This window comes from Haematobia irritans, chromosome 1 (assembly GCF_050003625.1).
Source record: "Haematobia irritans isolate KBUSLIRL chromosome 1, ASM5000362v1, whole genome shotgun sequence".
Classification (NCBI taxonomy): domain Eukaryota; kingdom Metazoa; phylum Arthropoda; class Insecta; order Diptera; family Muscidae; genus Haematobia; species Haematobia irritans.
In genome coordinates, this window is record NC_134397.1 from 87,383,439 (window position 1) to 87,397,745 (window position 14,307).

Consider the following 14,307-nt stretch of genomic DNA (forward strand, 5'->3'; position numbering starts at 1 on the left):
AAAATTTCAAATTGTAACGATCGAATTACGTCATCACTTTTTAGAATAATCTAGTATTTTCTAGTATTTTCTTGAATTTCTGTTATTTTATTTTACTTTGCTATTATTAACGAAATGTTTGGCTCTCACTCTCTCAAACACTCGTTCTTAAACAACCCCCTTCTCACGCAGTAAGAGCTTGCAGGTAGCCAGAGGCACACCAACAGATTCTAGTTCCCCTGGAATATGTAAGGTAGTTCCTAGCCTTGCTAGCTCATCTGCTTCGCAGTTCCCCGGTATGTTCCTGTGGCCAGGCACCCATATTAGGTGAATATTGTGCTGCTCAGCCATCTCATTGAGAGATTTGCGGCAGTCGATGGCCGTTTTCGAGTTGAGGAACACAGAGTCCAAGGATTTTATTGCAGGTTGACTGTCTGAGTATATATTAATGCCAATATTGTGTGGAGCATTACTTCTCAGCCAATTCACCACTTCTCTTATTGCTAATATTTCAGCCTGAAAAACACTACAGTGATCAGGTAATCTTTTCGCTATTCGAAGTTCCAGATCTTTAGAATATACTCCAAAACCCACTTGGCCATCCAATTTGGAGCCATCAGTGTAGAAATCTATATATCTTTTATTCCCCGGGGTCCGTGTACACCACGCCTCACTGTTGGGAATTAGAGTCTCAAACTTTTTGTCGAAAAGTGGACTCGCCAAAGTGTAATCCACTACGTTAGGCACATCTGGCATTATTTTGAGGACCGAACTGTAACCGTAACTTTTTTCCGACCACAGCGATAGCTCGCGCAACCGCACAGCCGTTGTTGCAGCTGACTGTTTGGCCAAAATGTCTAAAGGCAATAGATGCAGTATGACATTAAGGGAGTTTGTTCCTGTCTTGCTGAATGCACCTGAGATACACATGCACGCCATACTGTTGATGGGAATTTTCCCCTGACTGCTAGCGCCACATCATCTGCGTATGCCACCACTTGTATCCTTTCTTTTTCTAGGGAAACCAGAAGGTCGTTTATAGCAACATTCCAAAGAAGAGGTGATAGAACTCCTCCTTAAGGAGTGCCTCTGTTCACATACCTTTGTATGTTTGCTTGTCCTAGTGTGGCTGAAATGCGTCTCTTCCTTAGAAGTTCGTCTAACAGCCTAAGTATACCTGGATCAACATTCAGAGTTGTCAGTCCATTTAATATCGAGCTCGGATGGACATTATTGAACGCCCCTTCGATGTCTAGGAACGCCACGATTGTGTATTCTTTGACAGATAGTGAGCTTTCAATAAAGCTGACTAGTTCATGTAATGCGGTCTCAGAAGACCTGCCCTTCGAGTATGCATGTTGTCTATCATCCTCTCCAAAGTCTTAAGTAGGAATGATGATAAGCTGATTGGTCGGAAATCCTTCGCATTCGAGTGAGAGGCTTTTCCCGCTTTAGGTATGAAAACGACTTTTGATTCTCTCCACTGTCGTGGAATATGTGCTAAGTTGATACATCCTATATATATCGCCGACAACCAGGGAATAATTCTGTCAGCCACCGCTTGTAACTCCGCCGGAGTAATTCCATCAGGTCTGGGGGATTTGAATGATCCAAAGCTATTTAATGCCCATTTTATTCTAGATTCTGATACAATTTCCTCGATAGGAAACGACCGCTGAGCCACTGTGGCACCGCCAGTGCATGGTTCAACCGTCTGATTTCCGGGAAAATGTGTGTCCAATAGTACCTCCAGCGTCTCCTCACTGGACGTTGTCCAATTGCCCTCCGATGTTTTAATGAAACCTGGAGCGGAGCTCGTGGATGCTAGCACCTTCCGTAGTCTGGAAGCCTCGGACGTATTCTCAATGCTACTGCAGTAATCATTCCAAGAGTTATGCTGAGCCTTTCTCAGTTCTCGCTTGTATCCTCTCAGATTCTTCTTGTAAGCGTCCCAATCCACAGGAGCTCTGGTGGACTTTGCTTTGTTAAAGAGCTTCCTGCACGATTTCCTCATATTACCTAACTCCGTAGACCACCATGGTGGTCGATTTTTTCCCCTTGGCTTCCCTTTAGGGCATGCAGCTTTCAGTGAAATGTTGAAGGCCTTAGTAATCCTCTCCACTGCGTGTTCGATAACTTGAACAGTGCTCATATTTGTCTCTGGTATTTCCGCTATCATCATATTGAACGATTCCCTATACCTATTCCAGTCAGCTTTCCTAACATTTGGCGGAAATATGGTCTTGGTGGTATGAACATCAAATTTGAAACTGATGTAGCGATGATCTGAGAAGCTGTGTTCACTTAAAACATGCCACTCAGATATCATTTCATTCAGTTCTTGCGAGGCCAAGGTGATGTCCAAAACCTCTTGCCTGTTTTTAGTGACAAAGGTTGGGGCATCTCCCTTGTTGCAAACTACCAGATTAGTACGCAAAATAAACTCTATTAGCGACTCTCCCCTTCCATTAGTATCACTACTTCCCCATATACTATGATGCGCATTCGCATCGCATCCCATAATGAGTTTCGTCTTTGTTTTCAGTGACTCCTCAACTAAGGTCTTAACGGCACATGGAGGCATCTCCCTGTCATGTCCCATATAGACCGAAGATACCCAATATTTGCATTTGGCTATTTCGAAATTGGCAACGACAGTGTCTGCATTGCACATTGAAGGAATCAGAAACAAGTTAAGCTCGTTTTTAGCAATTATACAGGCTCGAATTACATCATTACCAGTATACTGCAATAGTTTGAACCCCGGAGTACTTAATTCACATATTTTGTTTCTATAAACATATGGTTCTTGAAATAGAACTATGTTTATGTCCCCTTTCATCAGGAGAACTTTTAAGGCAGCACATGCAGCCTTACAATGATGAAGATTTATCTTGAGGATCCGTAGGACCATCGAGATTTTCAACAACCGTCACATCAGCCTCTTCAATCGAGTCATCAAGAATGCCCTCTTCAGAGATCTCGGTGACTCTCGCAATGACCATAGGTTCGACTTTGGTGAGTTCTGAGGCAGTAGAAGCCTCCTCACACATACGGTATCTATCCATGTCTTCAACTTTGGTATCTCCCTCGACTTCGCAAGAGGATCCGCTTACTTCTGATTCAGACAGAGGCTTGTCCATTTCTGAATCCTTTAGCTGATCGTTTTTATACACCTTCATTTGGATATAATGAAAGCCATAACATTCACGGCCCTGAGACTTTGCTAGATGTGGCAAAGACTGAGTGTTCAATATAAACACTGCATGCCGTCTTGGTCCATCCACTTCATCCAAACGGCCAACCTTCCAATCAGCTGTTGGAAGATCTGGATAGCATCGTTTCAGTCTATTTAAAATAGATTCAGGGTCAGAAGGGTTTGTAGGTATCCACGCATGTGCTATAGGTCTAGCCGGTATGTCTTTCTTCTCGACTAACTCTAGAGCAGCTCCTTCCCAAACTTCACCAATTAGTATCAGAGCAGCTTTAAAACATTCTATAGACCTCTGGTCCTCAAATGCGACTAGCTTAAATCGTCCTTGATACCAACCAGCCTCTTGGTGTCGAGGATCTGGGCCGGGAAACTTTTCCAGCACCTGTGAGTAGACGCCAGACAAAGCATTCTCAATTTCCCCCCATTTTTGTTTTGGAACCATACCGTCCAATGCTCCTTTATTTATGATAGCCATCACAAGGCTCTCTTTAGCAACTGAGGCAAACGATCGTTGATCCCTTTTGGAGGATGGCAGCTCATCCGGTGATCGTTCCCTTTTTCCAGCCTCAAGAATTCCTTGAGCCCATTTTAAGGAATCGCTTTGTTTAGCCGACAACGTGCTTGGGTCGACTGATCCTAGTTTCTTTACGATAAACAAAGCATTTCTGCGTTCCTTGAATCTCTTTCGTGAGGGATTACCTCCTTTTGATGCTGTTACCTTGGAAAAGGTACGACTTGTCAAATTGTCGCCACCTGTCGACCCGTCTACAGGTCGACTAATTGGGCCTTACTCTTGGTCATTGCCCAAATTTATAACTCCAGTCGATACCCGTCCACTGGGCCCTGAAGTTAGCAACCCAGTGGATGTCTTTGAATTTCTCTGCATGGTGGCCTAATATCCCACCACACTTGAAATTCGTAGTAGGTACTTATTACGATGATTTTATCCGCTATTAAAAACACGTCCGTTCCGTTCGACGGTGAGAAGGCTATCATGATGGCAAATGTTCGATGGGAGAATTGTAAGGGTTGTAACGACACCAAGCAAATATGGCCCCATTTAAACTTAAACCGCACACTAAATATGCTAGTGTTCTCGAGACGCCAGATTTCACTCCTGATATCTGCTATAACGGGTCGCTGCCTGATAGGCGATTTTGCAAAAACTATTGGTGCGAAGTATAATGACTATTGTATGCGCTGTCATGATGCGGAGGAAAAGAAATCAATAAAACACCTCTTGTGTGAGTGTCCTGCATTTTGTGTAAGGCGCAAGCAAATTTTAGGGGCATATAGCTTCAGATTACTGGCGGACCTGGAAAACGTTAACTTAAGCAGTCTGCTAATGTTTTTGGAACAATCTGGTTGGTTCAACAGAAGAAAATAATCGAGAAGGTTCAACGGTTAAAACTAGAAGTGCCCATATGTAATAGGTACTTTTAGTTAATGTGGTATCACAATGGACTGAATAGTCTAAGTGAGCCTGAATCTTAATCGAGCTGCCACTTTAACCTAACCTAACCTAACCTAAACAACCCCCTTTGTGGCTTTATTTTGTTATTTTCATTGCCTATTGTCATTGTAGTAGTAGCGTGCCGGCTACTTCATGTATAAATTTATGAATGAAGTTCCCGTTGTGGTGAATTTAATATGGTCGTGTAGGTAAAACAGGTAGGTATCGGTTGTGGTTGATGTGAACCAAAGTCTCTTTCAAGGAGTTAACCAAAATAGGCAATGGAATTACCATTGTTTAGCAAGTGGTGAGTAACCGAGGGAAGGGTGGCTTACCCTTCTAAACAAAATGGAATCTGTTTCAAACCTACATCATTTTCACCACGACGCCTTACCACCCATTTTTTTCTTTGTTTTAGCACACGCACTGGTTCCTAGTTTTATTATTATTGAACACAGTAACTTTTTCTGCTGATACGCAACGGACTTCCGCCCATAGAATAATAAACAGCCAGTGTGGCGTATCCAGTAGAAAAGTCCAGTCAACATATGAAACGTGACAAAATGCTAGAGCTGCAAAACTATCGATAGTCACTAAATTTGCCTATGTTAGAATTAAAAAAAAACCAACCACTATTTTTAGAAAAACAAATATGTTATTTTACAAAATAAAATCTAATTCAAATGCATAAAAGAAACAGTAAACAAAATGGTTATTATAATGACTTATTTTATGAAATCATTAGATGTTCCAAATACTATCACGTTTAGGTTATAGAATTATTGTGTAATTAAATGATTTGTAAAGAAAAAAAGCATTGGAGCCAAATCATGACCATTGTAACCATACAGTAGTCCATTCTTAATATTTTTGAAAATCGTACAAAAATTTTCTTCTGCTTTAGTTCATATTGAACTTATATGTACGGTCATTGAACTTTATACTCACGTTTAGTTCAAAAATGTTTTAGACTTACTTAAAAAAGGGCTGTGGAAAATTTCGCAAAAAATAATAAAATTTAACTACAAACAAATATTGTTTGCAATGAAAATAAGTTAAAATTAGCGTTAGTTTAACTGAGGATATTTTATTTATTTATTTATTGTTTATTTTAATCATACAGTAAATTTATGATAAAAAGAGAAAAGTAGCATTGGCTGCTAAAGCCATCAGCTATACAGATGTATAAATTTAACAATAATGTAATAAATCTATAATTTACTGTTTAAGTGTGATATGAATTTGTAACTACGGATATGTTTTTTTTTGTGTATTGACATTTATACCGATCCTATCGATAGTCGTTAAAGCTATCGATAGTGACGTCAAAAAATAACTTTCGATAGTTTTGCAGCTCTACAAAATGACATACCTTATTTCAGTACATGAACTATTTCTAACTTCTTTGATTTTAGGATTTTTTAATGAATCAAGTAAATTTATGCGCCGTCCAAATTATAAGTATATCCTGCTCGTGTCAAACCTATCTCAGATATTTGGCCACACTATGAGCTATGTTCGAAGACATAATCGATACTGCAGCTTGTTAATGGGATCAATAACATATATATCGATATTTTACTTACCTCCGACAATTCTAAGCGTTCGGCCACACTGTAAGATTCTTTACAAACACACACATTCTGTCCGGCTGAACTTATAGACTGGACGGCGCATCTATATAAACTAACAACTATATAAACTAGAACAATTTTGGGATTGTACTATATATGGTTTCTATAGCAGAATAGGCAAGTGGTGTAACTTCATTACCAGTAGTCTTACCTTCACAACTCCTTCGACATCGCATCTAAAATTAAAGTCGCCAAATATAAAAAATGGGACAAATCCATTTTTTTCGTCCAAATGAAATCTAAAAAAATTAACGTAGAATTTACTCATAATTATATAAAGTATAAAAGTTGTAAATTTACCTCTCGAGAGTATGAACCAATGCCCTCCTTCTCGTCTTGCTGTAAACGGACGGGAATTCTTCGCAAGCTGCTAAATTTGATGCATCGTGGAACAAATGAATATTGACTAGATCAAAGACTGTGTTATTAATTTCCCAGCGTGTTCGCATGAACCCTTTTCGAGACCATTTGCACTACAAGTAATGGCGTTGAAATTAAAAATATTTTGATAAGAAATACAATTACCTCAGGAAAAAAATGTTGCGGGAATTTGGATTTTTCTTTACATTCTACGCTTTCTATGTTTCCACAATATATTTCTTTCCCGGTAACCATCTCCCACGAATGGGAAACAAAATTCCAATATCTGACTTTTTTTAAGTCTTTATGTATAAAATAAAGATTTCCAAGTGCCTGCAAAAAGATAATATACACTTATTTAGTTAGTTTTTCTTTATTTTTCATAAACACTACACTTAAAAATATTGTTATTCATAACACTGCTGAAATTGCAAACAAATACTGACGAATAAGCAAACGTATTTGCAAAATGTTCACAAATTCGTCATTTTTTAATCAATATTTTGAAATAAACCCCATAAATCTTTTAAAACTATATAACTTCTATATTTATTAATTGCGTGAAATAAAGTGAATTCCATCAAAGTCAATTAAAGAGGCATATTCAGTTGAGTTGGAGTTTTGTATAGGGTTTATTTTTCTTCTTTGACTAAAGGCCGGCATGCACATCCAGCCGAAATTTCCGCTACCCATAAGAAATGCATTGCAAATGCATATTTGTTAAGGAAATTGCATATTTGCTAAGGAAAATTCCGAGAGGCGTTGTTATCGACTGTTTACGTTTTGCTTCCATAGGAAATATTTGACAAAACTGTGTTATTGGCACGCAAACGAAATTTCCGCTAGAGCTGCATACCGGGCATAAGCTAAGGTTTTTTGGTTAAGGCAATCTGCAATGAAAAAATATCCAATTAATAAATATTTATAAGAATTGTATTGAACAATGTCAACTAAATTGGCCAATAAATAAAATGGGCGCTTTTAGCAAAAAAAATCAATGTAATCCATACTAAACGCATAAATTAATCTGTTAAAATTATATATAATTTTTGTTACTGATTTAGTTTTCACTTTAGCGATTTTAGCGGCTAAACTCAAACTTAATACCCACCTTAAGGCTGTATTTAGTTCGCACTCACAGAAAAAATTATCACCAAAATATTTCCAATTAAAAAGTTGATTGAAGTTGACAATTTTTATACCCTCCACCATAGGATGGGGGTATATTAACTTTGTCATTCCGTTTGTAACACATCGAAATATTGCTCTAAGACCCCATAAAGTATATATATTCTGGGTCGTGGTGAAATTCTGAGTCGATCTAAGCATGTCCGTCCGTCCGTCTGTCCGGCTGTCCGTCCGTCTGTGGAAATCACGCTAACTTCCGAACGAAACTAGCTATCGACTTGAAACTTGGCACAAGTAGTTGTTATTGATGTAGGTCGGATGGTATTGAAAATGGGCCATATCGGCCCACGTTTACGTATAGCCCCCATATAAACCGATCCCCAAATTTGGCTTGCGGAGCCTTCCGGAGCAGCAAAATTCATCCGATCCGGTTGAAATTTGGTACGTGGTCTAAGTATACGGTCTCTAACAACCATGCAAAAATTGGTCCATATCGGTCCATAATTATATATATCCCCCATATAAACCGATCCCCAGATTTGACCTCCGGAGCCTCTTGGAGGGGCAAAATTCATCCGATCCGGTTGAAATTTGGTACCTGATGTTAGTATACGGTCTCTAACAACCATGCAAAAATTGGTCCATATCGGTCCATAAATATATATAGCTCCCATATAAACCGATCCCCAGATTTGACCTCCGGAGCCTCTTGGAGGAGCAAACTTCATCCTACCCGATTGAAATTTGGTACGTGGTGTTAGTATATGGTCTCTAACAACCATGCAAAAACTGGTCCATATCGGTCCATAATTATATATAGCTCCCATATAAACCGATCCCCAGATTTGACCTCCGGAGCCTCTTGGAGGGGCAAAATCCATCCGATCCAATTGAAATTAAGTACGTGGTGTTAGTATATGGTCTCTAACAACCATGCAAAAATTGGTCCATATCGGTCCATAATTATATATAGCTCCCATATAAACCGATCCCCAGATTTGACCTCCGGAGCCTCTTGGAGGAGCAAAAGTCATCCGATACGGTTGAAATTTGGTACATTTCGTTAGTATATGGCCTCTAACAGCCATGTAAAAATTGTCAAATTTTATTACTATAGAAAGTTTTGTCAAAATTTCATTTCTATAGAAAGTTTTGTAAAAAGTTTATTTCTATATCAATGTTTGTCAACATTTTATTTCCATAGAAAATTTTGTCAAAATTTTATTTCTATAGAAAATTTTGTAAAAAAATTATTTCTGTAGAAAATTTTGTCAACATTTTATTTCTATAGACAATTTTGTCAACATTTTATTTCTATAGAACATTTTGTCAACATTTTATTTCTATAGAAAATTTTGTCAACATTTTATTTCTATAGAAAATTTTGTCAAAATTTTATTGCTATAGAAAATTTTGTCAACATTTTACTTCCATAGAAAATTTTGTCAACATTTTATTTCTATAGAAAATTTTGTCAAGTTTTTATTTCTATAGAAAATTTTGTCAAAATTTTTTTTCTATAGAAAATTTTGTCAAACTGAATTATATACGTATTTAATCGGCCTTTTTTTTTTGTTTAATATATACCCCTTATGGACTAACTTACAATTTAGAAGACAGTGTTAAAAAGTTTTACGATACCTTGCCATCGGCAAGTGTTATCGCAACCCAAGTAATTCGATTGTGGATGACAGCCTTTAGTAGAAGTTCCTACGCAATCCATGGTGGAGGGTACATAAGATTCGGCCTGGCCGAACTTACGGCCGTATATACTTGTTTTAATTAACAAATTAATTGATACAATTAACTTTTTAATCAAGATAGAAGCATTAATATAATTAAGTCAATGATTGAAAATTTTTACAATTTTAATTAAAAATTAATTGATAGAATTAACTTTTTAATCAAACTCGGAAGACTGAGTCACTTAAAAAAGTGATGGAATTTTTTTAATTTAAAACAAGTATATACGGCCGTAAGTTCGGCCAGGCCAAATCTTATGTACCCTCCACCATGGATTGCGTAGAAAATTCTACGAAAGACTGTCATCCACAATCGAATTACTTGGGTTGTGATATTTTAAAACTTCTTAACATAGTTTTCTAAATTGTGAGTTAGTCCATACGTGGTAAGACAACATTTGGAAGACAACATTTCCGAAGAAATTCGGGCTATTCCGGCCGAAATGCTCGAAAAAGTTGCCCAAAATTGGACTTTCCGAATGGACCACCTAAGACGCAGCCGCGGTCAACATTTAAATGAAATTATCTTCAAAAAGTAAATGTCATGGACCAATCTAACGTTTCAAATAAAGAACCGATGAGATTTTGCAAATTTTATGCGTTTTTTTTAAAAAAAAAGTTATCAAGCTCTTAACAAATCACCCTTTATATATTAGACAGAAAAGGTATGTATAAGTACGTCTACAAATAATTACGAATCGATATGGACTTTTGCACGGTACGTAGAGACCCAGAATTGAAACATGTGGGTCGCTTATATTGGGGCTATATACAATTATGAATTTGATATGCACCAATTTTTGTGTGATTGGGGATCGATTTATCTGAGGGCTATATATAACTATAGACCGATATGGACTTAGTTAGGCATGGTTGTTAACGGCAATATACTAGCACAATGTACCAAATTTCAACTGACTCGGATGAAATTTGCTCCTCCAAGAGGCTCCAAAACCAAATCTCGGGACCGGTTTATATGGGGGCTATATATGATTATGGACTGATTTGGACCACTTTTGGCATGGTTGTTAAATATCATATACTATCACCACGTACCAAATTTCAACCAGATCGGATGAATTTTGCTTCTCCAAAAGGCACCAGAGGTCAAATCTGGGGATCGGTTTATATGGGGGCTATATATAATTATGGACTGATATGAACCAATTCCTGCATAGTTGTTGGATACCATATACTAACATCACGTACCAAATTTCAACCGAATCGGATGAATTTTGCTCTTCGAAGGGGCTCCGGAGGTCAAATCTGGGGATCGGTTTATATCGGGCCTATATATAATTATTGACCGATTTCGACCAATTTTTGCATGGGTGTTTGAGGCCATATATTAACACCACGTACCAAGTTTCAACTTAACCAGATGAATTTTGGTCTTCCCAGAGGCTCCGGAGGTCAAATCTGGTGATCGGTTTATATGGGGGCTATATAAAATTATGGACCGATGTGGACCAATTTTTTCATGGTCATTAGAGACCATATACTGACACCATGTACCAAATTTCAGCCGGATGAAATTTGCTTCTCTTAGAAGCTCCGCAAGCCAAATCGGGGGATCGGTTTATATGGGGGCTATATATAATTATGGACCGATTTGAACCAATTTTTGCATGGTTGTTAAAGACCATATACTTACACCATGTACCAAATTTCAGCCGAATCGGATGAAATTTGCTTCTCATAGAGCAATAGCAAGCCAATTTTTGGGGTCCGTTTATATGGGGGCTATACGTAAAAGTGGACCAATATGGCCCATTTGCAATACCATCCGACCTACATCAATAACAACTACTAGTGCCAAGTTTCAAGTCGATAGCTTGTTTCGTTCGGAAGTTAGCATGATTTCAACAGACGGACGGACGGACGGACATGCTCAGATCGACTCAGAATTTCACCACAACCCAGAATATATATACTTTATGGGGTCTTACAGCAATATTTCGATGTGTTACAAACGGAATGACAAAGTTAATATACCCCCATCCTATGGTGGAGGATATAAAAATTATTTAAAGCAATAAATTTTTTAGTCAAACTAAAAACACAAAGTCAGTGAAAAGGCGGGGAATTAAATAAAATAAATTATCAGTGAGTGTAAAAAAATAAAAACGCAATTAACTTTGGGTAAAAATTAAATTTATTTCGTGGGGGTAATCGTACCTTCGGGTATTTGAGCGAGGGGGTAAGTGATTGAACGTTTCGTTAAGTTAAATGTAATTTTTTTCAAATATCGTTATAATTAAAGGGGTGTATTTTACAATTCATAAAAACTTAAAACTAACAGAGTGTCAACCTGAACAGTAATTGAAAATAAACACGTTTTTAATTCAAGAAATTAATTGAGTTTTGCAATCAACATAAATTAAATTTGTAATTGAATCAATTAAAAAAATTAATTGAAATTTTGTAATAAACCTACTGATGCATTTAGATCAGCAGAGAAGTCGAGCAGAAACCTAGGTCGAGTATATACTACATCAAATACTATCGTTTCTAATCCCGAAAAAAATGGTATGAAGAAGACTGCGGGAGCCTTTCAGGACTAGCTTCAGCCGGGTGGGGGGTTCTCGTCCTCTTCAAGCAAATCGTATTCTACAGGAAAAAAATTCTATGACTCCCTTTTATTCTTTGTTGGCAAAAAATTAAATAGTTAAGACTATAAATATCTATTAATTTGGCCCCATATTATAGTCTCATGGAAACGGTGTAAAGTTCACTCCCATATATCTCAAGATGTTGTGGGATTTTTGGTGCTTTCGTAACCCTTACTCAACCGATGTCTTGGCCGCACCCTTTAAATATTCCAAGACCCCTAACGATCTACATCCTACATGAACAATTACCACATAGTGGAATGGAAACACTTCAATTCCGTTCAGCAATTCATGTCGATATTATATCACATTTATTCATCAATTAACTTATTTAAGATACATTTCTAGTACTAAAGAATTCATTCTTATGCTTAAGGATTATTAGATATAAATTTCAATGGGGTTCTGTACAGAAATTATTCTCGCTAAACTATATACTTTAAACAAAAAATCCTACCTGAACACAATTTTAAACCTAATTTATAGTAATCTGGGCGAAAAATTATATATTTTCTTTTTTTTTTTGTATCTTAAGGATAGAAATTCTTGAAATTTAAAAAAACTAGCTTTAGTTTTTTAAATTTCAAGAATTTCCTTAATAATAATAATTAATTAATGATTATTTTCCTTATATTCTCCATTTCTTTTAATAAGGAATGTATCCCTATAAATTCTCGATTTTTTCTACTTCTTATCTGTTTTCTTTTGTTGTGGTTATTATTTTTTATTTGCAAAGCCAAATTTTAACAGACCAATGTTATTTACTGATTTTTCATTGTGATTCCATGCATAACATTACATTCAATTTATACTCTCCTTATTACTACACATTCATTGACTAATTATTTCTGTTTTGATTATTATTTTACGCATTCCTTGATTGGAATTTACGATTTTATTTTTTTGCTTATGATCTTTTCACGCTTTCATTGATTGGAATTTTTAATTTTACTATTTACACATTCATTGATTGCATCTTTTGTGCTCACCCGAATTGTCGATGATGATGAAGGCCTTCAGCAAACTCGTACAAAGCGGAGAAAATTTTTAAATTATCTAGTAGTCATAGAACGAAGAAAAGCATTTACGACAACTTTTGGAAAATGTAAGTATTGGTGACAAAAAACATTCGGCATTGCTTAGAGAAATGCGTGAATTGTCTTGCGGTAAGATATCTGAAGAATTGCTAAGAACATTATGGATTCAAAGTCTTCCCTCAACTACAAAAGCCATACTTTCGGTAAGTGAAGACAGAATTGAGAAACTCCATTTCAAGTGATATATGTTTGTTCTTTATTTAATTTAGGATTAACTAAGTAGCCTTAGACTTATGTACGATTTTCTCAAGACAATTGATTTTCATAATTTGTAAAAAATAAAATTATTGCTTTTTGGGATTTTTAATCATCACGACGCATTGATTTCTACATTGGTGACCCCGACGAAAACCGTTGTTATTTATATCAATTTAAATTTGCAAAATGCCTGGCGACAACAACCGTTTGAAATATCTCGTGTTGCGGTAAAGGTTCCACCATTCTGGCGACAAAATCCTCGATTATGGTTCCGGCAATTCACAATTTATTACATCTGGAATTACTGCTGATGATACCAAGTTCCACACATTAGTAGGTTCAATCGAGAGCAACATTCTAAACCACGTAAGCCATATTGTAGAAAATCCCCCAGAGGAAAATAAGGACAGGACTATTAAGGATGCATTATTGAATGAATTTGTGGAATCTGAAGAAAAGCGTTTACGACAACTTTTGGAAAATGTAAGTATTGGTGACAAAAAACCTTCGGCATTGCTAAGAGAAATGCGTGAATTGTCTTGCGGTAAGATATCTGAAGAATTGCTATGAACATTATGGATTCAACGTCTTCCCTCAACTACAAAAGCCATACTTTCGGTAAGTGAAGACAGAATTGAGAAACTTTGATGGCGGATAAAATTTACGAACAGTCAGATTCTGTTGCCTCAGTTAGCGTTAGTACGGAGGCAGACCGTTTGTCTTGTTTTGAAAAACAAATACAAGAAATTTTCTCCAAAATTGATGCCCTTTGAACTGACCGCCAGCGCCGAACTCAAAGATATTCCCGCAGCTCCTCACGAAACCGCAACAAATCCTTTACATCATCGGCTCTTTGTTGGTATCATAAGAAATTCGGCGCACAAGCAACA

The 14,307-nt window shown here is 36.9% G+C and overlaps 1 protein-coding gene across 7 annotated transcripts in view; it reads right to left on the minus strand.

Moving 5' to 3' along the window:
- The window catches only part of 5PtaseI (inositol polyphosphate-5-phosphatase A), a 307,223-nt gene that overhangs the window by 220,909 nt on the left and 72,007 nt on the right, over positions 1-14,307 (minus strand). For all 7 annotated transcript variants that reach the window (XM_075291078.1, XM_075291072.1, XM_075291075.1 and 4 more), the window contains exons 3-5: positions 6,806-6,973; positions 6,581-6,753; positions 6,432-6,519 (exon numbers count right to left, since the gene is read on the minus strand). In XM_075291078.1, the coding sequence (XP_075147193.1) occupies positions 6,432-6,519; positions 6,581-6,753; positions 6,806-6,973 (429 nt within the window). The remainder of the gene's footprint in view (positions 1-6,431; positions 6,520-6,580; positions 6,754-6,805; positions 6,974-14,307) is intronic.